This window comes from Bos javanicus, chromosome 10 (genome assembly GCF_032452875.1).
Source record: "Bos javanicus breed banteng chromosome 10, ARS-OSU_banteng_1.0, whole genome shotgun sequence".
NCBI lineage: Eukaryota > Metazoa > Chordata > Mammalia > Artiodactyla > Bovidae > Bos > Bos javanicus.
In genome coordinates this window covers 51,314,467-51,340,246 of record NC_083877.1, presented here as the reverse complement: position 1 = coordinate 51,340,246, position 25,780 = coordinate 51,314,467, and the positions used below count along the sequence as shown (strand labels likewise).

At 46.3% G+C, this 25,780-nt stretch overlaps 2 protein-coding genes and 1 long non-coding RNA gene across 5 annotated transcripts in view; 2 read left to right on the top strand and 1 right to left on the bottom strand.

Moving 5' to 3' along the window:
• Positions 1-25,780, top strand: part of LIPC (lipase C, hepatic type) — a 186,824-nt gene that overhangs the window by 89,943 nt on the left and 71,101 nt on the right. The gene's annotated exons all lie outside the window — the stretch shown is intronic.
• Positions 1-25,780, bottom strand: part of LOC133256238 (uncharacterized) — a 148,069-nt gene that overhangs the window by 75,940 nt on the left and 46,349 nt on the right. The window lies entirely within an intron of this gene.
• LOC133256233 (methylosome subunit pICln-like) lies at positions 12,302-13,866 on the top strand. The gene has a single exon (XM_061431156.1). The coding sequence runs from the start codon at positions 12,369-12,371 to the stop codon at positions 13,080-13,082; it is 714 nt and encodes a 237-aa protein (XP_061287140.1). The 5' UTR covers positions 12,302-12,368; the 3' UTR covers positions 13,083-13,866.

Genomic DNA, 25,780 nt, shown 5'->3' with positions numbered 1-25,780 from the left:
TCCTTGGAGAGGGGAACACTTAATCCCATTTCCTTCCCAACTTTAGAAACTGTCTCTCGATCTGATCCATCCTCTGAAATATGTCAGAGCAGTGACGCTCAGGCTTGAGGCCTTCAGCACAAAGGAACCAGGTCTTAGGGGAGGAAGAAGCTTCAGGACAGAAAAAAATCCTGGGTGTTTTTTCTTTTTTGGCCTCTCATTTTCCAAGCTTAGAGCAAAATGACTATATAGATGAGCAAACTTCTTCTCCTTAAGTATTCCTTTGGGCAATACCCAGGACCCTCTCTGGGAAGGCCACACCCCAGCATCCTCTGACAATCCAAGGATGAATTCCCTATCACATCTTACTGTGGGGAGGAAAAACGGGATTTAGCAGTCTTAGTTTTACCACTTGAGAAAGGCATTCATCTTGACTTCTATTTTTCTCATCTGCAAAATGCACATGGTATTAATGGCAACTTGACAAAGCAAAGTGTGCATTTCAAAGTTTACTGTAAACCACTGAAACATTAACTGTGATCCCCACCGGCCTTCTTTACTTTATGACAATACAGACCTGACCCTACAAATAAGATGAAGAGATGAACATCTCCAGAGTTTGAATGACATCAGAAATTTCCACCTGTCCAAAAATATCTTCCCCATGTCCTGAAATTCAATGACTGGCGATCCACTCAAGCACCCTATCAGATAGCTTTGCCAGCTCTGACCTACCTACTCATCCTATGAAGAAAATTTATATGAATTGGAACCTCACCATGTCCAGGCCCTTTGTGATACTTAATTCTTTTTTTACCCCACACCAATAGGTGAGACAGGGCTATTACTTAATACACTTTAAAACTTGGGAAACTGATCCTCAGAGAATTTAGGAAACTTGCTTTAAGGCCTATGTGAGTGACAGTCAGGACTTAAGTTTGGGTGGGGTTGGGAGGTCGGCAGGCCCAGGGGAACACGCAGGGCAGCTGCCTGGGGAGGGAGCTGCGCAGGAGAGGCACACACCAGCACCAGTGATGCCCAGCCACTGTACAACTTCCTCCAGCCCCATGCCCCCAAACACCCAGGCCGCATCCACAAAGACGACCAGCATTTCTGCCAAAAAGAAATAAAGGATGTTGATGCCGTTCATTTTCTGAAACAGCATATCCCCTCTGGCTAATCTGGAAATATTATTTACAGGGCTCTTGAATGCCCCTTTGTCACCGAGGGGGTGGATGGGCATCACGGATATTTGGCACTGCTGCTCCTCTAAGAGCCAGCACCATTCATTGGATAATTACCCTGTTGTCTTCTCACCTCAGGAGAAAATGCAAGACGCCCTCTTTCCAAATCTGGTCCATCATGCCAGCGGCACTTGTATTTTTAGAAGCTGTTTTTCCCCAATAGTTTCACAGCCTCTAATCTGCCACTCTCTAGATGAATATAAATGAAAACACAACAATGAAATATGTAGAAATACTTTCTCCGATCATAATCTCCAGTCTCTGAACCCCAGAGCCAGGAGTGGGTGGAGCCCTGACTTGCCTCCAAAGTTATGGGGAGAGGAAGGCAGTGAAGACAGGCATCACCCAGGGCCTTCTAGCTCTGATAAATGGCTGCCAAACAGCTATTAGGGAGGGCAGAAGCCCTTGTTAAAACTTCATGTCTCCAGGAGTCGGGAGCTGGGAAGCATAGAGGATTATAATTATACCCGGTGGAAGCCTGACCGCAGCTCACCTGCCAAGCAAAGGGTGACCCCGTTAAATATCCAGGAAGGAATGGTGTTCATAGGGGATTGGATTTCTACACAGCAGCCTCGAAGTCATTTCTCAAACTTATCCTAGAATCTGGAGGTAAAGGAAAAAAATGTCCTTTAAGAACAGGTAAAGGGAGCCCTGTCCAAAGAGAGAGCTGCCCAATCCTTAGCTCCTGACAACTGAGGCCTCAGGGGGACAGACGTCTTGTCTACCCAACCCCACCCTGATGGCCCAAGAAAACCCCAAAGGCGGAAGCTCAGAAGCTAGCATTTCAAGAGATGCCAGTGTCCACCCCAAAACAAGAGAAATAACAGTGGCTTAATGCAGCAAAGCAATGCGATAGAGCGGTTGTTGCCTAGGGGTTTAGCCAGACAGCCTCAGGTTCTAATCCTGAACCCACTTCCTACTTGAAGAAGGAAATGGCAACCCACTCTAATATTCTTGCCTGGGAAATCTCATGGACAGAAGAGCCTGGCGGACTACAGTCCATAGGGTTGCAAAGAGTCAGACATGACCAGGGCAGTAAACAGTCTCACTTTAGGCAAGTCTCTCAACTATTTTGAGCCTCCATTTCCCAGACTGTAAAATGGGAATAATTACATTATTACCTTGGTTGTGAAGTTTAAGAGACAAAATGAACATGAAGTGCCCAGCAGACTATCTGGAATATATGAAATGCCAGGATATGTTTAATCTGTCCCTCTCAACCCCACCCCCATACACCAGAAAACAAATTCCTGATGAATTACTAAGGGATATCTCTGCTAAATACTGATCACAGTTTTGCAACCCGCCGTCAGGCAGCAGTGACTCCACAGCCCTGCCCGCCCTGCTGCATCTTTCAGCACCTGGCACAGCGTCAGGGACCAGAAGCAGAGAACCAGGCTCGAGTGGGAACTGACCCTTGCCTGACCAGAGGCATGCAGCACTGTCCCTCCCCTCATCCTGGGACTGACCACAGACTGTCCTAATAAGACGGTTGGAGCACCACGGACTGTTTATCCCAGTGAGAGCTGGTGGTGCCAACAGGCCTGAAAACTGGGGCCCTCTCTGCCCACACTGTCACCCACGACCTGGGGCCTGGAGCCCAAGCTCTGTAGCTGCTTCTCTGCCCAAGCTGGATACCTTGACACGGTCCCAGCAAGCAACAGAGCGCCCATTGTTCAGCCCTCCCAGCCCCACAGAGGCACTCTTCCTGCCAAGTCCAGAGGACCCACCCAGATTCTAGCAGCAGAGAGAGACTCCCCAACCTTCCACCCGGAAGCACAGCTACCCTCACCCACATGGCCGGTGGCCCACTTGGCCCTCAGTGCTGGCAAGAAGCTCAAGTCCATCTGCTCTGCTATTTGTGAAGGGCAGGGAGGCAGGGTTGGGCAAGCAGATGAAACTTGAACTTACTCTCTGCTCATGGCCATGGAGATGTTAGAGGCATTATTATTATTATATAGCTGTAATATGGTAATATAACTAACTAATACTGGCTCCCCATTTGGCTCAGACAGTAAAGAATCCACCTGCAATGCAGGAAACCTGGGTTTGATCCATGGGTTGGTTGGGAAGAATCCCTGGAGAAGGGAATAGCTATCCACTCCAGTATTCTTGCCTGGGGAATCCCATGGACAGAGGAGCCTGGTGGGCTACAGTCCACGGGGTCGCGAAGAATTGGACACAACTGAAACTTAAGCTTACTCTCTGCTCATGGCCATGGAGATGTTATAGGCATTATTATTAAATAGTTATAATATAATAATATTCCTCTAATTAACTAATACAACTAGAATTAGTGTCACTATCATATATTCAATTATAATATAAACATATAATGTAGCTATAATAGCTAACATTTACTCTTACAGATAAGAGTAAGGGTGGCAAGTTTGTGCCAAACATTATTTTAGCCTAAACTCCCCACATACAAGGTAGGAACTATCATTCCATCCCATTTTAGAGATAGGGACAATCCAGAGAGGCTATACTATTTGCCAAGACCACACAGTCCATAAGAGTCCGAATTCTCACTCAGACAGACGAAACTCCATAAACGTGGGCGCCCAAACCTGCAGGCTGGTCCCGCTGGTGGCCGACTTCTCCAGACCAATCTAAGCACCTGGGAAATCGCTCAGCCACACGAACGTCACTTGCTCCACCTTCACCTAGTACCTGAAATTGCCCTATTTGTGTTCCTTTGTTTTAAAGCTTCATCTTCTTCTTAAACCCAAATATTCCTTTGGGGTTTTTTAGAAATACTTATTTATTCACTTGGCTGTGATGAGTCTTAGTTGCGGCACACAGCATCTTTCTCGTTGCAGCATGTGAACTCCTAGCCATGGCATGAGAGATCTATTTCCCTGACCAGGGATCAAACCCAGGACCCCTGCATTGGGAGCACAGTGCCTTGGTCACCAGACCACCAGGGAAATCCCCAAAGATTCCTTTTAGACAGGATCAAAATCCACCATCAGATGTCTAAGTCAGACTAATGAGTAAGGCCTCTCCTCCAAGCAGCTCACTAAGAGCAGGAGAGAGGCCCTGAGCAGACCTGAAACATCACATCAAAGTTTATTTTTCCCCCAAATGTCTTTTATTTCTCATGTATTTCCATTCTCCCCATCACCTAGAAACTTCATGTTATCAAAAACTGATTTCATAAATGAACTCATGCTGAGAAGTTCTATCCATGTCTACTCACCTCAATGACACCCCACATCCTCATCAGACCCAAAGCATACCCCAGACTCATCAGAGATTTTTTTAGGAAAATGAATCCCATGTGATTAGGAAGTTCAGGTGAATAGCAAGTCATCAGAGCCAGGATCAGCACTCTAGCTTCTTGACACCTATCCAGAACTCCAACTGTGGGAGTTCTAGAAAGAAGCATTTCCTAGTGAGAAAGTTCTCAGTGCCCTAAATGCCTGGAGTTAAACTGTTTTGAAGTTCAGCTTTATTTCCACTAGAATCATGTCATAAAATTGGAGGCATCAACTAAGGAAAGAGAGAATCAATAAAGTCTCCATGTACTGCTGCTGCTGCTGCTGAGTCACTTCAGTCGTGTCCAACTCTGTGCGACCCCATAGACGGCAGCCCTCCAGGCTCCCCCATCCCTGGGATTCTCCAGGCAAGAACACTGAAGTGGGTTGCCATTTCCTTCTCCAATGCATGAAAGTGAAAAGTGAAAGTGAAGTCACTCAGTCGTGTCCGACCCTCAGCGACCCCATGGACTGCAGCCTACCAGGTTCCTCCATCCATGAGATTTTCCAGGCAAGAGTACTGGAGTGGGGTGCCATTGCCTTCTCCAGTCTCCATGGACACTAGACCCATATTTGAGTCTTGCCCAATACACATATATTAGGCCCTGTACTTCTCAATTAAAAAAAAAAAAAATAAGGCTACACTCCCTATAAAAATAGAACATTTTTTAAAAGGATGCTCCTTAAGTAGAGACTTCATCTCCCAGGGGTATTTTCCTTGTAAAAGGCCTGTGAAGATGGCCATGGTTAACTGAAAGGGAGGTTTGTCATCCATGGTGGAATTCTGTTCCCTGGAACAGCCCAGGGTAGAGGAGGCTTTGAGAGATGAGGGTAGGGGCTCTGGCAGAGATCATCTTACCTTCTAGCACAGCAGGTGTAAAAGTTACCCACTGCCATGTAGCAAATGATTTCCAAGCCTAGCAGCTTAAAACAAATGGGGACGAAGGTGGGAGGAAGGTTCAAGAGGGAGGGAACATATATATACCTATGGCTGATTCATGTTGATGTTTGGCAGAACCCAACACAATTCTGTAAAGTAATTATCCTTCAATTAAAAATAAATAAATCTATAAAAACAAAATCTATAATCTCACCGTTATCACAAATCAGACACCTGGGAACAGCTTAGTTGAGGGGTTCAGGCTCGGGGTCTTTCATGAGGCTGCAAGTCAGCAAGAATTGCAGACACCTCAAAGTTCCACTGGAGTTTGAAAAGCACCACCAAGCCCTTCAGTTCCCCGCTGGCTGTCGAGCAGAGATTGCAGCTCCTTGCCATGGGGAACTCCCATACTCCTGACTGGATGGAGGCTTTCTCCAAAGTCAGAGATCACAGAGAGGAAGAGAAACTCTAAGACAGCAGGCTTGGTCCTCTACAATCTAATCCCAGAGAATGACACACCATCACATCTGCTCTGTGTTCCCGTCACACAGATGAACCCTGGCAGCATGTGGGAAGAGGCCACACAAAGGTGTGGGGATGGGGGCAGGGGCCTCTGGGGCCATCTCAGAGGCTGGCTGCCCCAGGAGGGCACCAGGCACTGTGAGGCCCACAGTTGGAAGAATCCACATGGCAGGCCCTGAGCAGGTGCACCCACTCAGCATCGGCTTACACTTCTGTAAGATGCAGGTAATAGAGCTGTCAGGCATCAACAATGGCTAGAAAAGGGCATTGACTAAAGCGTAGCATGAACAGAAGGCAAACAGTATTGTGATTGTTACCAGCAAGAGCAAGGACACGCCGTTCTGGGGCTCCCTTCTCTGTTGTGCTCTCAGGCCTGACTCACCTGTATGAAACAGTGCATTTCAAATTGCCAATACCCTACGCCAGATAATGAAGTGTTACAAAATACAGCGTGGGCATGACCCCTTTAATGATCTGTTAGAGCTGATTTATAATTAGCCTTTCACCTGAATTCAAATAAGGCGCCCAGGTTCTTGCTGGTTCCTGCTTGGAAATGATCTGTTCTCTTCATTTAAATGTCATCCCTTTGTCCCATTTACTTAGCAACCCTGGCTTTCCTATTTAATAAGCAGTTCGAAAGAAAGCATCAGCCCAGCCCTCTCTGAGTATTACAGGCTCCGAATCAGCCAGCTCTGATGTCAACAGTTCCAACTGAAACCCACCTGACTGTCCTCCCCTCCCGAATCCCTTGCTCTGTTACAAGGGCTCTCAAGACAAGATCTGGTTTAACTCTGGGCTTAGGACCCTAAGAACTTCCTCACTAGGAAATGCCTCTTTCTACAACTCCCACAGTGCTGGTCAGAACACTGGATAGGTGTCAAGAAGCTAGAGTGCTGATCCTGGCTCTGATCCTTGTCCAAGTGTGGCCTTGAGCAGGTCACTTCACTGCTCTGAGTGATTTAGATCTGCTTATCAAAGCGCTGATACCACCACTTACGGTATTCACTGTGCACTTCTGAGCCTTTTCCAACGGCCCCATCCCTCAGCTGCCCTACAGCACCTCGCTGAAAACAAAGTATATGCAACCTTCTAAGGTATTCCCCCTAGTTCTGTTTCTCTCTCTGGGGGCTTTTCTTGTGAAAACCTGTGAGTGTCAGGCACTGGGCATGGAACCTTTATAGCACTGACCTGGTAATTCAACCTCATTTTCACAAGCATAGCTGAACCCTACTGAACATTCACTATGTGCCAGGCACTGTTCTACAACACTGAGCTTCACAACAGCCCTGAGGTTGTAACTATCATCATTTCCATTTTACAGATGAGGAGCTGAGATTCAGAGAAGGCAAGCAACCTATTTGAAGTCACCCAGCTTGCGTGGGGCAGAACCAGGATACAAACACAGGCTGTTGGGGACAAGGGTGGGCTCTCTTAAGGCTGACTTCTTCCATCACAAAGAGTCTGAACTTCTTGATCACCGGCCCTATTTATTCTATACACAGTCAGAATTCATAACTATTTGTTGATTGATCACAAGCTTCCAGACCAGGTACTTACACCATAGTGTGTGCGTGCTAGGTCATTTCAGCTGTGTCCGACTCTTCACAACCCAGTGAACTGTAGCCCGCCAGGTTCCTCTGTCCATGGGATTCTCCAGGCCAGAATACTGGAGTGGGTTGCCATGCCCTCCTCCAGGGGATCTTCCCGACCCAGGGATCGAACCCACGTCTCTCTCACATCTCCTGCACTAGCAGGTGGGTTCTTTATCACTAGTCTCACCTGAAGCATAGGGTGAAGCATAAACTCTGCTGCTTTCCAGAACATATGATCTAATATGTGATAATAGCCAAATTCAAGCTTTTCATAGACTCAGAGGATTTAGAAGAAATGTTTTCCCAGCCCTCATCTTACAAATAAGGAAAAGAGTCTGAAGAGGTTAGGTGAGTGTCTTCTGACCACACAGCTCCCTGAAGCAGAGCCAGGACACAAGCTCTGTCCTATCAGGAGCTCAGGCTAGGATGGTGGTTCTCAGCTAGTGTGACTTTGCACCCCAGGACATCTGGCGTTGTCTGGGGACATTCCTGGTTGTCCCAGCTGGGGAAGAAGATGCTACTGGCATCTAGTGAGGAGAGCCCAGGGTTGCTGCTCAACATCCTACAGGGCACAGCACAGTCCCCCCAACAAAGAACTATCTGGTCCAAATGCCTGAAGTTCTGAGACCGAGAACCCACTCTCTGGGACTCAGCAGTTCCACATAAGGCTCTTTACTTGTGTTTATTACACACAGCCACCTACAGTTGGACATCCTGTCTTAGTCATCTTTGGTTCCAGCCCAATGAAGTACTTGGTGTGGAGTAAAAACTCACTGAATAGGAGAAGCGGGGAAAGGACAAGGGAAGAAGAGAGAGAAAAAGGAAGAATGAGAAAGAACATCATAAAAAGATATCAGGCTTTTCTGGTGGCAAGAAAGTCAAACTCTGTAAATCAAGACCTCTATTCATAAAACAGAAGATTATTGATTCTTTGAAATCAATTCTTGCATGTCTTTCCACAGAGGGGACTAAATCTGAACACCTTCATAATTATGCTTCAGCATCATTTAGGCTAATACTAACAAAGTAAATTAAAGGGAGAAGCAACTCCTGCTCCAGAAATAGTCCTTCTGTGAAAGAAAGCCCTGATTGATGCGTATGATGGAGACAGTGAGGTGCAAATGCACTGCCCTTTTGAAAAATAACTCGTTCCTTAGAGGTGTCCACTGGAAAAGTTGCAGTAGTCACAGACGCTGCTGAGGAAGACAGAATAGACAGCTCTCATTCCAAGACAGCCAAGCCTCCAAGGCCAGTGGGCTGTAAATCCACATATCCAAGCGCAGTTAATGCTTCAGCCCCTAACCAAGTGACAAATGGCTCCCCTGTCAGAGCTGGCAAGTGACACACCACTCCCCCCAGCCTACCCACTGTGGTGGGATAATTGGTTAGCAGCCACTAATTCTCAGGATGGGTGGGGAAGAGAAGGGATGTCAGCCTGTGGCTACTGGGCAAGGGGAAGGGGTCTCTGACACCTTCTTGCAAAATGCAGCTCCTGCCCTTTGCAGCCAGTAAAACTCCGTGGGCAACCAGGGGAGAACAGTGCTTCTCTGTGTTCTCATCAAGGGGTGCTGAGCAACCCAGAGAAAACCCAGAAACCATCAGATCAAAAGTCCTTGTGTGGTCCTCTCTCTCTCTATGATTCTCCCCTTATTGTCCATAGATGCACCTCTTCCGGAACCCCTATGAGGTTCCAACCACCACAGGAGGCTTTCCCCAGGTTTCACATCAGGATGACGCTCTCCACACTCCCTGCCCCAACTGCACATACACCAACTCCATCAAAGGTGCTTGGCACACTTCACCCCCTACACACCCCCAGCTGGCAGTAGCTCAGACCTGCCTGGCTGCCAGTGACTCTATCACCACCTGCTGCGTCCTCTACTCCTGGTGTCCACGGAGCTTGGGTTTCAAGATCCCTCACTTGCCCAAGACCCTTTCAAAGATTTTGTGCTCCTTTTCTTAAAGAGTCCCCCCAGATGGTATCCACAATTCAGAGCCTATAGAATCTCTTTCCTGCCCACAGTGATCTCCAGAACCCTGCATGCCTTACACATAATCAGTGTTTAAAAAGGGCTGGTGGTAGTTTAGTCACTCAGGCATGTCTGACTCTTGCGACCCCATGGACTGTGGCCCACCAGGCTCCTCTGTCCATGGGATTCTCCAGGCAAGAATACTGGGGTGTTTGCCATTTTTTCTCCAGGGGATCTTCCCAACCCAGGGATCGAACCGAGGTCACCTGCACTCCAGGCAAATTCTTTACCAACTGAGCTACCTGGGAAGCCCTAGAGGAATGAAAAGAATGGATCCTGCCTAGGATCACAATTGATTAGGAATCAGTATGTAACAAAATAAGGAAGATGTGTGCTTCCCTCAAGTAAGCTTTAATCACTCTGTCATCAAGCCAAAAAAGAACCGATGGTGTCCTCTATCAGCTACCCCAGTGGTTCTCCAACTCCAGCGTGTGGCAGAATCCCCTGGAGGCTGGGCTCACCCCAGAGTACCTGGTTTAGTAGGTCTCAGGTAGGACCAAGAATCTGCATTTCTCACAAGTTCCCAGGCGCTGCTGCTGCTCCTGCCCCTTGGTGGAGGACTAGACCTTAAGAACCACTTGAATCTGTACATTTTCAACAGGGAGGACGTTGCCCTTAAAGAAGTGAAAAGTGGGTCTTGAGGGAGACAAAAGCTTATGCCTTTTTATAACAAAGCAGATACGCATACAGTATAAAAACAAATCCACAGAATATCCATGCATTGAAATCTCATGGATGAGAATCATTCATCTGACCCAGCTTCCTACTTGGTGCTGAGCCCCACCGTCTGGTGACCCAGACCACACAGCACACCTGATGCTGTGGAAGGAGCGCTGGGCTTGTAGTCAAATCCAACTAGCTCTGCCCAGGAGCAATGGTGAGATCTATCCCCCCAAACTCTACTTTAGCTTCTACACTGAAACAGTATACACTATCCTACCCTGGAAGGGAGTGCTGTATGGATGGGACAGAAACTTCAGTAAGTTATTACAGGGATGGGGTTAGCGAGCCCCCACAGTACAAAGCTGAGTAACAAGAGCAGCGTCTTCCCAGGAGTAGGGCCTGTCCACCACCTTGCTTTGCTGAGCAATAGGAGTGTGGGAATGCAAATTTCAGGGCAGGACACAGGACAGGACTCCTCCATCCTCCTGGATGCATCGGGAAGGATGGAGAGGGATGGTGCTGGGGGCAGCCTAGGAGAGTTCTGCTGCTGCTGCTAAGTCACTTCAGTCGTGTCCGACTCTGTGTGACCCTATAGACGGCAGCCCACCAGGCTCCCCGTCCCTGGGATTCTCCAGGCAAGAACACTGGAGTGGGTTGCCATTTCCTTCTCCAATGCATGAAAGTGAAAAGTGAAAGTGAAGTGGCTCAGTCGTGTCCGACTCTTAGTGACCCCATGGACTGCAGCCTACCAGGCTCCTCTGCCCGTTGGATTTTCCAGGCAAGAGTACTGGAGTGGGGTGCCATTGCCTTCTCCAAGGAGAGTTCTAACTATTAAAATACACAAACTGATCTTGATATGGGCAGTCTCCTGAGTGGCATCTAAATAAACTCTTTCTTCATCACCCCCTGAGTTCTGAACTAAGTTTCCTGTCACTAAATAATGATCTGGAGACCAGGTGGTTATTTGGGGGTAGAGTCCAAAGGGGTTGAGAATACATTCATGTTGTGTTGGCTCAAAAACGAAGACTCGCATGTAGGACCCATCACACCCCTAAGTCACACTTCTTAGTTTTGTTATCATCTGCCCAGTCTCCCGAGCCCCACACTGGGTGTTGTCATCAACTTCTACTTCTCCTTCAGTCCCAATGTCCAACCAGCTGCCAAACCCTGTGGATCTGCCCCAGGCAGAACTGCTCTTCTGCTCCAGGGTCTCTGATGGCCTGGGACCTGATCCTCTGTGTCTCTCCAGGGAGCTTCTGGAAACTTCTCATCTGGGCCCAAGCCCTGGCTGCCCAGCCCAGAAGCCACCCTGGCCCCAGAGTGGTCTTCCTGTTGTACAGATTGGACTGTCAGTAGCTGCACAGCCCTGGCCCAAAGTGAGGAAGTGTAACAGAAGTTGTCCAAGCCAACACTGTCCTGGGAGATAAAGTTAAGTTGCAGATAGGACTTGACCAAAAGTCTTCTAGGCAGCAGCCATTACCAACTAAGGGAAAGGTCAGAGTCATCCATCAGGGACATCTGATTTGGCACAAAGACACAGAAGTAGGATCTAGCTGGAACAGAGACAGGAGAGTATAACAGGAACAAAGTGACCAGATCCTTGGTGAGGATAGGGGGCCGACCAAAACTTAGGGGTCCCCAGATCCCCCAGCAGTCCCTTAGATGGGAGGTTTGGGAGGCAGTGAGGAGTAAAAAGAGCATGGATTTTGGGTATCAATTTTCCCTCATGCAAACTGTAGAACCAGGGACAAATAGCATGAATCCCTGAGCCTCGGGTTCCTCCTGTGTAAATGGGAATGATAATGTCTGCTGTGTAGAGTGTGATGAAGAATGAGCTGTAAGAACTAGCAGATGGTGGTGTTGATGATGGGAATGCGGAGTGGCTGCGGTGGGTTGAGGGGGAGATCTCTAGTCCCTTCAGCATCGTGCTGGTTTTCCTCTGAACATGCTCCAGTGGCTCCAAACACAATGCTTCCTTGTCACCTAACCAGCACAGAATCAAAAGCACTGTCGTGTCCCTTTACCAAAACATGTGTCTAACAATGCAGTCTACAATCACGTGAGGTCTGGGGGTGGGGTGGGGGGACTCTGTACAGTATTTACTCCTGTTGAAAATAAAAATCAGAATCAGGGACGCGGCAAAGGGTTTGCAGTGCCTCAGCCAGCTCCTGGCCAGTGTCTCAGCGCTCCTCGCAGTAATGAGCTTCCTCAGAAGTTTCCCGCCACCTGGGTCGGCTGAGGGCCTACGGCAGCAGCAACCAGACACCGAGGCTGTGCTGAACGGGAAGGGCCTCGGCACCGGCACCCTTTACATCGCTGAAAGCCGCCTGTCTTGGTTAGATGGCTCTGGATTGGGATTCTCCCTGGAACACCCCGCCATTAGTTTGCATGCAGTATCCAGGGACCTAAACGCCTATCCACGAGAGCATCTGTATGTTATGGTGAATGCCAAATTTGGAGAAGAATCAAAAGAATCGGTTGCTAATGAAGAAGAGGAAGATAGTGATGATGACATTGAACCAATTTCTGAATTTAGATTTGTGCCTAGGCATAAATCAGCGTTGGAGGCAATGTTCATTGCAATGTGTAAATGCCAGGCTTTGCATCCAGATCCTGAGGATGAAGATTCAGATGATTACGATGGAGACGAATATGATGTGGAAGCCCATGAACAAGGGCAGGGGGACATCCCTACATTTTATACCTATGAAGAAGGATTATCCCATTTAAAAGCAGAAGGCCAAGCCACACTGGAGAGATTGGAAGGAATGCTTTCTCAGTCTGTGAGCAGCCAGTATAACATGGCTGGAGTCTGGACAGAAGATTCAATAAGAGATTATGAAGATGGGATGGAGGTAGATACTACACCAACAGTTGCTGGACAGTTTGAGGGTGCAGATGTTGATCACTGAAAATGATGGATGCTGCTTTAGGATTCTGCTCATAACTGTAGGAGAGAACTTGGTGCCTCTTCCACTGTGGAGTGGGTGTTGATGAAAGTCTTTTTCTTTCTCCAAAACTTACCTGAACCAGTTCTTTCTTGAGACAGAGTATACTGAGACAAGAAGCTGTCACCCGCACAAGAAACTATGACCATTATTAACAAAGGTGAATTAACTTAACCAGAAAGGTATTTGTAGTTTATGATTTACCCCACACCATTGTGTCTAGGTGTACCCTCTGAGTAGGCCTGTGAGTCCCACCTTCACTATATGCATCCTCAAAACCTAGCAGGACTACGTGGTGGAAATGCGCTGGCATTTGAAGGTGTAGGTAGACTGTGTGGGAAAGAGAGGCTGAATCTAAGCTATACTCCTTAGGGTCTAAGGATACCCTTAACTCCTTAAAAAAGAAAAACAGAGGTCTCAGAGAAATCCTAATCTCTGCACTTTCCACAGGGATAAAGGTCTTTTTACTAACTGGGGACCCAGATCAGTTAACTCTAGGGAGCCTCTTCAGAAACAGCCCAGCCACACGTATTACCACTAACACAAGTGCTCCTGCCTAGCCTTTGCTCCTTTCACCATGTTTCATCTAGTCTGTTCTGTTCTAACTGTGTAGGTTGTATCCTTTCATTGCCAGCCTCTCAGGTCAGTTTCTGTAAAAGAACAAGCAGAATTGGGATGAAGTTCTCAAAGTATTTCAGAAAATTGTTTTGTCTTTGTGATAGCTTAACAAATAAATTTAGGTTTTCTATATTAAAAAAAAAAAAATCAGAATCAAATAAACCCATGGATCTTCCCACAAATGCTATTACTAGGCCACTGCTCACTGTCTTATCCTAGCCTGCTTGGGTTTAGCATCCAAGTTCAGTTCAGTTCAGTCGCTCAGTCATATCCGACTCTTTGCGACCCCATGGACTGCAGCACACCAGGCTTCCCTGAACCTCACCAACTCCCAGAGCTTGCTCAAACCCATGTCCATCAAGTGGGTGATGCCATCCAACCATCTCATCCTCTGTCGTCCCCTTCTCCTCCTGCCTTCAATCTTTCCCAGCATCAGGGTCTTTTCAAATGGCTACCTTTTCACATCAGGTAGCCAAAGTATTGGAGTTTCAGCTTCAACATCAGTCCTTCCAATGAACATTCAGGATTGATCTCCTTCAGGATGGACGGATTTGATCTCCTTGCAGTCCAAGGAACTCTCAAGAGCCTTCTCCAACACCACAGTTCAAAAGCATCAATTCTTCAGTATTCAGCTTTGTTTATAGTCCAACTCGCACATCCATACATGACCACTGGGAAAACTATAGCTTTGACTAGACGGACCTTTGTTGGTAAAGTAATTTCTCTGCTTTTTAATATGCTGTCAAGGTTGGTCATAGCTTTTCTTCCAAGGAGTAAGCATCTTTTAATTTCATGGCTGCAATCACCATCTGCAATAATTTTGGAGCCAAAAAAAAAAAAAAGTCTTTTACTGTTTCCATTGTTTCCCCATCTATTTGCCATGAAGTGATGGGACTGGATGCCATGATCTTCGTTTTCTGAATGTTGAGTTTTAAGCCAACTTTCCTCTTTCACTTTCATCAAGAGGCTCTTTAGTTCCTCTGTACCTTGTGCCATAAGGGTGGTGTCATCTGTGCATCTGAGGTTATTGATATTTTTCCCGGCAATCTTGAGTCCAGCTTGTGCTTCATCCAGCCTGGCATTTTGCATGATGTACTCTGCATAGAAGTTGTATAAGCAGGGTGACAATATACAGTCTTGAGATGCAACCCTATTAACTTTTATCTTTTCAGTTTTTCCTCTCTCTCTCTTTCTCTTTCTTACCTTGTAAAATGTTTGGATTTTTTTCTGGTGTCATGTCCAGCTTCTTGACCTCAGAAATTTGATGTACTCAGATTCTATATTATTATCCAAATCAATGACAAATTGCTAAGACAAAGGCAAGGATCAAACCCTGAGTCACAGTACAGGAGCCCTTCCTTCAAAGGCACATGAATCTCTACATTGGTACTGTGGGTACATTGGTCCAGTTAGTTATCCATCAATCTAACCGTTCTTGCAGCCAGTCCTTATTTCTCCCATCTTTGCACAAGGATATTGAGAAACCTTATCAAACATGCTGCTCAAGTCTTTTTTTTCATCCTTCACCCTCTCATTTAGTAAGTCTCTGAGTCCTATTAATTCCACTTCAAAATGTCTCTCATAGATCTTCCTCTCCTACATCTCTACAGTCAACACACCTCATCAGGACCTTTACCATCTCCCCCTGGATCACTGCAGTAGCTCCCTCACTGGTCTTCTCACCTTTACAACTACACTTTCTGGAAAAGACTTGAGGCAGCTCAGCATACGTGTATTCCAATGCCTCCACTCTGTCAGAGTATAATCATTACCTGGAAGGCACTCGTACTATTTTGCATTCCTTAAGGTTTGTTTTTCTTTCCAATTCTACACTCCAGTACTTTTGGGGGGTAATGGCAGATCTGCTCCCAAAGTGACAAAGAATTTAGAAACATTTTTCAATTTATTTTTAACATCTATGTCAGGGAACAAAGGAATCATAGTTGGTGACAGAGAGGGGAAGGAGGGAAAAGGGAACTTAAATAGCTTTAGCTCTTACAGAAACTTGCATCAGTGCTGGTTACACTGGTACGTGATGTTAGATTAGGTCTAGCACGAGAAGAAGGGGTACATTAAATTGTCCTGAATATATCTACCAGTTTTTATCATACCATTTTGTAACCTCTCTGCAGAAGTCAATTTCCTCATGAGGAAATTACCCTACCATGATTTTTTAGAAAAAGCAAACCCCAAACTTCTTTCTTGGGCTTCCCTTGTGGCTCAGCTAGAAAAGAATCTGCCTGCAATGCGGGAGACCTGGGTTTGATCCCTGGGTTGGGAAGATCCCCTAAAGAAGGAAAAGGCTACCCACTCCAGTATTCTGGCCTGGAGAATTCCACGAACTGCACAGTCCATGGAGTCGCAAAGAATCACGACTGAGCAACTTTCACTTTCACTTTCTCTTTCAAACTTCTTTCTTAACATAACTTAGTCATCTGGTTCTAACACTATGATTCTGAGAACAGACAATGGTGCAATCTTAGCGCCTCTGGCTCTCTACCCTGCAGAAATTTTCTGCAGCCTGAATTTAGGTAGGATGGAAAGAATAACTAGATATCTGCCATGCATCTTGGTGTTGGAAGGTGGGTGTAAAATCCCAGCTTGGCCACACTCCTAGGCAGGCCAGAATTTAACAGGATTCTTGGGATGTCTGGGCTGAGAGAGAAGCAGTAGCTGAAGATGATCGAGGCTAGACCCAAGGCCTGGCTAATTAAATAAAGGGTGGTAAGTTGGAGGCTTACATGGGACTTAATGATACCACAGCCCATGGACTGCAGTGAGAAGCGGCTGACACACCAAGACATCTTTTCTTCCTCTTTCTTTGCTGTTCCTCTGATGCCCCCTGCCCCTTGAGGAACCCACTGGAGGCCCCTTCCCTCCTCTTAAGGTCCACAGTACTGTCTGCACCTCTTCCAAAGCACTCCTACACCGCTCTTTATATGCAGGACCACGCTCCCCACAAGACAGTTTGCATCTAGACAACAGGCTTGTGACTTACTCATCTGCATACGTGAACACTACCTGGCACATAGTAAGTGCTGAATATACACTGTGTGTGCGTGTTCAGTCGCTCAGTCATGTCTGACTCTTTGCGGCCCCATGGACTATAGCCTGCCAGGTTTCTTTGTCCATGGAATTTTCCAGGCAAGAATACTGGAGTGGGTTGCCATTCCCTACTCCAGGGATTGAACCCGTTTCTCTTGTGTAGTATACATTACATTCAAAGAAAGAAATGTTTGTAGTGCATCATTACTTAGCTCCTTCACTGAAGTTACATTCTGTTTTCAATCCCATGTAAATTTCTCCCTTTTTAAAAAACACATTAAACTTTAGTTTGCCATCACTCTTGCTTTAGGGTCACAAATGTCAACATAGTTAGCTTCAAGGAATGTTTGGACATCAGGGTGTAATGTTCCAAAATCAGAAGTAAGTTTTTTTAAAACTAAGACTTTCAATGCTGAAGAAAAGGTTTAAAATGAGTAGGGCATATCCATTCATTTATGTTCTCCATAAACAACTCCTGGTGTGTTCCCAGTGTGCCAGACAATCACATTGGACTTAGGGGGCTAAAGATTAGTAACATATTGTTACCACCACCCCAAGAAACTCTCAGGCTAGAGACCTTCCCTAACCCTTCAGCAAGCATTGTTTTTAATATTTATTTATTTAGTTATTCATTTATTTGGCTGAGCCAGGTCTTGGTTGTAGCACATGGGATCTTTAGCTGCAGCATGCGAATTCTCAGTTGCAGCATGCAAGCTCTAGTTCCCTGACTAGGGATCGAACCCAGGCCCCCTGCATTGGGAGTCTGGAGCCTTAGCCACTGGACCACCAGGGAAATCCCTCCTTCAGCAAGCATTTAATGAGCCTGAAAGGTACTCAGATACTTCTCTTGGCCTTTTTTCTTTTTTAAGCAAACACTTCCATCATATGTGCTAAGCATCATTGAAGATGGTATATTAACATAAATAATTTACACAGGCACTTTGTAAACATTAACTATTATCTTTATAACAACTCTATGAGGTTTGTACAATTAATTGCCTATATTATACACAGATCATCTCTTTTAATCCTTACAATTAAATAAGGACAACATTGCTAGTCCTGTAACAAAAATGAAGGAACTGAAACTCAGAAAGTTAACTATTAATAATTTTCCCAGAGTCACATGGCCTGTTAAGTGATAGAATCAGGACTTTTTTTTTCCTAAGAGAACTCAGTGTGTTCCTTAAACGCTGGTCAGAATCCATCACTGGGTTTCCCTGCTGTCGATACAGAGGCTGGAGGAAGAGGGCAGAGGGCAAGGTTAGAGGCCAGTTGGAATCACAGAGCGGTTTATGATATGACTTTAGGGATATCATGGCCCTGGGGTGACTGGGATATGGGGACACCAGTAGGTATCTTTGTCAGGAGCCCAGGAGGTGAGGGCTTAGTTTGCATGTGCAGAACTTTGCATCTAGTCCAGGCACTCACCATTATTTTACCTGCCATTCAGACACACAGCACCCCATTCGGGTCTTGTTACCAGCAAGTCAGGTTTCAAATTCACCTGCTCATTTCAGAGCAGGGCTCAGCCCCTGGGTGTCAACCAAGGGCAGAGTGCATATGAGCTGCTATTGACACGTGTCTCCATGAGACCCCACACCTGTCAGGGACCAAGCCACAAAACAAGTATCTGAGAGCAAGTCGCCTGAGCAGGCAACAGAAGAAGCGGGCAGCAGAGAGAGGGTTAGATAGCATCAACAACTCAGTGGACACAAATCTGAGCAAACTCTGGGAGATAGTGAAGGACAGACATGGGAGCCTGGCGTGCTGCAGTCCATGGGGTCACAAAGAGTTGGACAGGACTTATCAACTGAACGACAAGAACATTTGAGCAGAAAGAATACTTCAGAAGCTACAGAGAGGGGGGTCTCCTCAGCCTGTGGATTTCCAAGCATTGGGGCCCACAGCACTCAGCTCCCAGGGCAAACACACACACATGCACACACACACACATGCACACACACACACACATGCACACACACACACACACATGCACATACACACATGCACACACACATGCACACATACACACGCACACACACATGCGCACACACATGCACACATACACGCACACACACACACACACACATGCTCACCAGGTGGGCGTTTTCATAAGGAAACCAGAGAGGAACACTTCTGAGTTCATGATCTGTTTTAAGAGCTGACAGGACATAACTTTCAGATGGAAAAAAGAAAAGAAATGCTCAGAAAACCCTGTGTACGACAGAGCTCCAAAACCTAGCTTGAAGTCTTTTTCTGTCATACCAGGTCAGAGTGCAGGGCCCTGTGGTGTCCTAACTGGAATAAACGAGCTCTATCCTGGCTCCAGTGAAACCCCAGGCCTGCAACATAAACGTGCCCACTATAGCTGGGTAATTCCTGCCCCACCCAGCGCACTGAGCTTTCCAAGCAGAGGAGCATAAATGTGCCATTGTCAGGAACCCCGCAGCAGAAGTGAGGGCAGCTGTCCATTCTACAACATTCTTTTTACCTTGTGGCCACCTTTAGACCTTTCAGAAAAGAGATGGGTTCTGAGTTTCAAGCAGGCAATGCTTCAAGCCAAAGCTACAAAGAAATTCCTGTTTTAGACAAATCTGTCTCTGGAGGTCAACATCACAACACACACACGTAGAAAGGACTCTGAGGTGGTCAGGGTGGATTCAACAGGCTCAGGAAGAGCCGAGCGTGGTCTAAGGACTGCACTGTCCTGTCGCACAGCCTGAGTCTCCAGGCCAGCCTGGTCTCCTTGGCACTTTCAACAACTCTTTTTTTCTAGATTTTTGATCGTTAAGGACAAATTTGGATCTCTCTTTCTCTTTTTTTCCTTCTCCCTGCAATCTCAAATGTGTCAAAAGAAATAACATTTCTACCACTGTTGTCAGAAACGAGATGCAAATAACTTGCCCCCATCAAACACCAGTGTTCTTTTCACCAGAGAGCAGCGCTCCAAGGGCAACAGATCGTTAAGTACCACCTGGTGCGCAGAAGCCCAAACGCCCAATTATCTCCACCCTAGGAGAGCGGGGCAAGCTGTACTCTGCTTTATAAGGACTGTTGTGCTTCTGATGGCAAAAAAAAAAAAAAAAAAAACAATCTCCTGGTTCTTAAGTGGCTTTGGGGACATCAAGAACCACAGCCCTAGAAAGAGTAAAACTCATGTGGTCAAATATTTTCATTCACGTCAGGCTTCAAAACCTGGGTCACAAAGAAATTGGAGTAACCACTGAGGCAAAGAGGATGAAAATTTCTCTGACACTGGGCATCATAAAGTGAAAGTGAAAGTCACTCAGTCATGTCTGACTCTTTGTGACCCCATGGACTAGTCCGTGGGATTCTCCAGGCCAGAATACTGGAGTGGGTTGCCATTCCCTTCTCCAGGGGATCTTCCCTATCCAGGGATCGAACCCAATGTCTCCCTCATTGCAGGCAGATTCTTTACCAACTGAGCCATCGGGGAAGGGGTCTCCAATTTGGGGGGGCATTGGAAACTTGATGTGACAGCACTGGAAGAGGCCAAGCATCCATGAACAGGCAGGAACCAAAGGGGTAGGGATGCTACTGGCAAGCTACCTGGGAGCCAGGCCAGGGGTAGGGGTGGTGGGAGCAGATTCAGGCCCACGTAATGACTGGAGGCTCTGCTACACATGGTCCCAGCCCCACCACTCACTAGCCCATGTGGTCCCAGGCAAGTTATAAATGATCCGTGAGCCTCAGTGTCCTCATCTTTAAAGGTAAATACACATCATTGGGTTGTTGTGAGGATTGTTGTTGTTTGGTTGCTAAGTCATGTTCAACTCTTTGTGACCCCATGGACTGTAGCCTGCCAGGCTCCTCTGTCCATGGGATTTCTCAGGGAAGAATACTGGAGTGGGTAGCCATTCCCTTCTCCATGGAAACTTCCTGCGCCAGGGATCAAATCCATGTCTTCTGAATTGGCAGATGAATTCTTTACTATTGAGCCATTTGAGAAGTCCATTATGAGGATTAAATGATCTAATACCAAAAAAGCATTTAGAACAAGGCTCAGCACATAGAAAGTGCTCAACAGTTATTCTTGTTGGACAGTCAGGCCAGTGGGTAGTGAACCATATGAGGTTCATGAGTATTAAGATATGCTGTTCCAATGATCTAATCAATTGCTGTGAGAATGTGCCTCCATTTATTATACCAAGATCTGTTTCCTTCCTGTTCCACCCTGCCTTACCCTAGCCGCCTTCTTTGGCTAAATATCCCTTCAACTGGTCTTCAGGGGACATGGTTTCCAGTCCCTTTTCTCTTAGGTTCTCCTTGGAACAAGTTCAAGTTGCAATTCAAATGTCCATTTCTAAAGCCAGTTTGCACTCAAACATACATTCCAAGGACAAAATGAATCACCTCCACCATTGACTATCTACTTGCATTTCTGGGACTTCAGATGCACTTTCAGGTCTGCGGAGCCAGCACACATGGCCTCCTGAACTCCCTACTTGCAGGAGATGCCTGGCTCTCTCGTGCCTCTGATAGAGGAATCTAAGTGCTTGGAGTGTCCTCTTTACCCAGCCAACCTGGAGGGGCTCCCTCAGAGGGGAGGGCAGCAGCCTCTGCCACCCCTGCCCTTGTGGGGTGTGCCCTACCTCGGCTGTGCTTGGACCACTCTGCACCACCTGTCTGCTCCAGTCTCACAAAAACACCTATGATGGGCTCCTTCCCCCAGCACCCGTGCCTTACAACTGGGCTCTCTTTAGCCCAGGAGAGGACAGACCATCCAGGAAGGATATGGTTCTACTGCCTGCGGCATCGCTGGAGACAAGGGCATTGTTTTGCTGCCCATGTAGATCTTTAAAACCACAGCTACACTCAAGGCCAGAAATAGAAGGCATACCCAGCCTGGTATCTGTTCTCCTGCCAGGACCAAAAGGGCACGCTTCCACAAGAGACACTCAGCCAGCTGTGTGAGTGACAGCCCCAGGGAAGGGGCTGAGGAGAAGGTACCGCAGAGGGGCCCCAGGCCCCCCGCCTGTCCCCCTCCATTCCCAGGCAATTCTGCCCACAAGTCCAAACCCAGACCCCCAGCTTCTGAGAAACCCTTGTGGGCAGACGGCAATATTTTCTTTCTCCAGATGATGCCAACTGCCAAGGGGCCCCCTCCGATAAAGCGCTAGTGTTCTCCCTGGAAACACAGGCTGCAATTGTGCTCTGCTCAAATCTGGCTCTGTTCCCTGATTCCTAAGCCCTGCTGGCTTCCCCCAGCCTCCACCCTGCCCAGAGAAGACACTACAGGCGCATAGGGGCAACCAGCTACACATCAGCATATTTACGTGTACTTACTGGTTCAAAAATGAAAACTGTTTTTACAATGGCTAGGCCATCTGAAATTCGCCACCTGAAATTCTGTTTCTCTTATCCACTCAGATGTCTAACCAAAAGAGAAAAATACATATTTTCTTTTTTCCTCTCTTTTTAACAAAAAGGAAACCAATAATAAGCCAAAGTGATTTGACTTAGCTCATTACTAAACATACAAACGGGGAGCTTCCCTGGTGACTCAGGGGTAAAGAATCTGCCCGCCAACGCAGGAGACACAAGTTTAATCCCTGGTCCAGGAAGATCCCACACACCACAGAGCAACTAAGCCTGTGGGACACAACGATTGAGCCTGTGCTCTAGAACTGGGAAATTGCCAACTCCTAAAGCTCATGCACCCACCCTAGAGCCCATGCTTCGCAACAAGAGAAGCCATGACAATGAGAGACCCACACACCACAACAAAGAGTTGCCCCAGGTCGCCCTAACAAGAGAAAAGCCCATACAGCGACGTGCCCATACAACACAGTGAAAAATACATAAATAGATAAAATTATTTTAAAAAACATACAAATATGAGAGTGTCTTTTTCTTGGAATGTAATCTTTCACCTTCCTACAGGTCATGTGACACATCTACCTTGAGGGGTGCCTTGCTCCCCTCAAAAAGTATGAGTACTTACCTTACTTGGATAAACAAAAGAGTTCACTAAAGTGGTCATCCCTAAAACAGAGAGTAGACCCTAGTACAAATTTCAGCCTTTGGAATTCTAGAAGGCAGGAAGAGCAACTTGCTAGTAATTTTAAAATCCAGACTCTACCAGGTATTTCCAAAAATTAAGCCAATCATCCCCAAAGCAATTAGTCCAGCCCAGTTCCTTTCCTGTTTTTTTTTTTTTTTTTCCCCTTTGCCTGACAGTCTTTACCTTGGCTTCCCAGATAGCTCAGCTGGTAAAGAAACCGCCTGCAATGCAGGAGATCCTGGTTCGATTCCTGAGTTGGGAAGTTCCCCTGGAGAAGGGATAGGCTAACCACTCCAGTATTCTTGGGTTTCCCCGGTGGCTCAGACAGTAAAGAATCCACCTTCAATGAGGGAGACCTGGGTTCGATCCCTGGGTTGGGAAGATCCCCTGGAGGAGGGTATGGCAACCCACTCCAGTATTCTTGCCTGGAGAATCCCATGGACGGAGGAGCCTGGTGGGCTACAGTTCATAGAGTCACAAAGAGTCAGACACGACTGAGAGACTTAGCACATATAATATCAGTACATAAAGCAGTAACATGTTCTTGAATTCAATCATCTAGTAATTTTGATTAAGAGAAACGAAAAGCAGCCCAAGCAATTATCCTAGTACCCACTGTTTCAATCCTTAGTCAGATGGACTATTTTTAAGGCTGGCTTTTGCATCACATAGGTTACAAATTACTATTTACTATTTTTTCATGGATAAAGACACTGACTTTCAGAAGATTTAGGGGAAAAATTGATCCCTTTCTTTTTTTTTTTTTCAAATGGGAGATATCAAGACCAAATCCATAGTTTCCTCACTCTGATTGGGGTTTTAAAAACTATCTAAGAAACAAAAAGTCAGTACTGATATATATATATGCTGCTTGAGCAAAATGGCAAGTGACCTGAACACAGGCCTCATAGAGCTTTCCTGTTGTGCTGTGGTCACTAAGGGGGTGAGGTGATCCTGAACCCTCACGCTTTGGTGAAATAGAAAATGCTTTTCCTAGCTCTGTGCCTGTCGTAAAGGCACTCTCTATATTAGCGAATTCGTTGACATGGGAAAGTTTGAGCATATCACCTTTGTTCTGGACCAAAACTGTTTTCATCCCCAAATACAAAACTGAGGACTGAGGGGGGTTCCTTAGGCTGAAGCTGTTTCTGATGAAGTTCTCATTAGCCCAGCTCCTGGGACGCCTTTTTCTCTCCATTCTTTCTTGCACCCTGTCTAATCCCATGTGTGAAGAACCAATCAACATGTCCTGACCTTGGTGAAAAAAACATGGGATTTTTACCCTCTGCTCTTGCTACTTTCTCTCGCCATAATTCTATGCTTCTTTCTTTCCTCTCTCTTGGTGCAAGTTGTAGCCAGTGCTCCTTCATGCACAACAGTCCGGGGCATTTGTCTCCAGTCCTATATCAGAGCGTACCTGGTACAGTAACTCTTCTAGGCTAATGCGACGAGGACTAGAGGACAAAACAAGCCACCTGAAGTACAATAAAGCAGATGTATGGGGGAAGGTGAGGGACACGTTACTGGAATCTTTTCTTTGTTCAGTTCAGTTCAGTTCATTTCAGTCACTCAGTCATGCCCGACTCTTTGCAACCCCATGAACTGCAGCATGCCAGGCCTCCCTGTCCATCACCAACTCCCGGAGTTCACCAAAACTCATGTCCACTGAGTCGGTGATGCCATCCAACCATCTCATTCTTTGTCTCATTCTCTATCTTCTCCTCCTGCCCTCTATCTTTCCCAGCATCAAGGTCTTTTCAAATGAGTCAGCTCTTCACATCAGGTGGCCAAAGTACTAGAGTTTCAGCTTCAACATCAGTCCTTCCAATAAACACCAGGACTGATCTCCTTTAGGATGGACTGGTTGCATCTCCTTGCAGTCCAAGGGACTCTCAAGAGTCTTCTCCAACACCACAGTTCAAAAGCATCAATTCTTCAGTGGTCAACCTTCTTTATATTCCAACTCTCACATCCAGACATGACTACTGGAAAACCCATAGCCTTGACTAGACGGACCTTTGTTGACAAAGTAATGTCTCTGCTTTTTAATATGCTGTCTAGGTTGGTCATAACTTTCCTTCCAAGGAGTAAGCATCTTTTAATCTCATGGCTGCAGTCACCATCTGCAGTGATTTTGGAGCCCAAAAAAATAAACTCAGCCACTGTTTTCTTTGTTACTATATCCAAACCCACAAGTTCTCCCCAGTGTCATCGGCGAGATACACCAGTCTACTTCCAATGCTTCAGATGAAATAGAATCCATCAAATTCAATGCCTTGACTTGTCTCCATAGGATGGGCCACATTCTCTATTCTAATTCCAATGCTGGCCCAAATATTCCTGAAGGTTCATTAACTCTTATTAGACATTCCACAAATCCCAGGCTTTCTGAGTTGGCACAGAGTAGTTGGGAAAGCAGTGACTGCAGAATCAAGAAGACTTAGATTAGAATCCTAGAGAAGCTGCCCACTAGTTATGGGCAGGTTCTGCTCCTAGAGTTTCAGTTTCCCCATTTGCAAATGAAGCAATATCAGCTAATCCAAGGGTTTCTGTAAGGATTGCATGCTAGCCTACAAGTGTCAGGTAAATCTGCATTATCCTTCAAGATTCATTTTCCCACCATCACTGGCACAGGCCTAGTTCTTTTTTTACAACTTTCTAAAGCATAACAGCCAAACTATGGCTTGCCAGTCCTCAACAAGCCAGGCCCCCTCCATGCATTCTGAGTGCTCTGCTACATCATTTACAGGAATGCAACTCAATCTCTTCTCCTCTCCAACTTACACTTCTCAGTGATCAAGAATTACTTCTGTCACTATTCCCAGTGTTAGCATGTCTGTGTTTGAAAACTGAACAGTGTTAAGCAAAAGTACCTCATAATACGAAAATTGAATTGAATGGAATTCTATCAATGGGAGTCTACCCTTACATCCATGAGTTAAAATTTCACTTCTCATAATTGACATCAGTA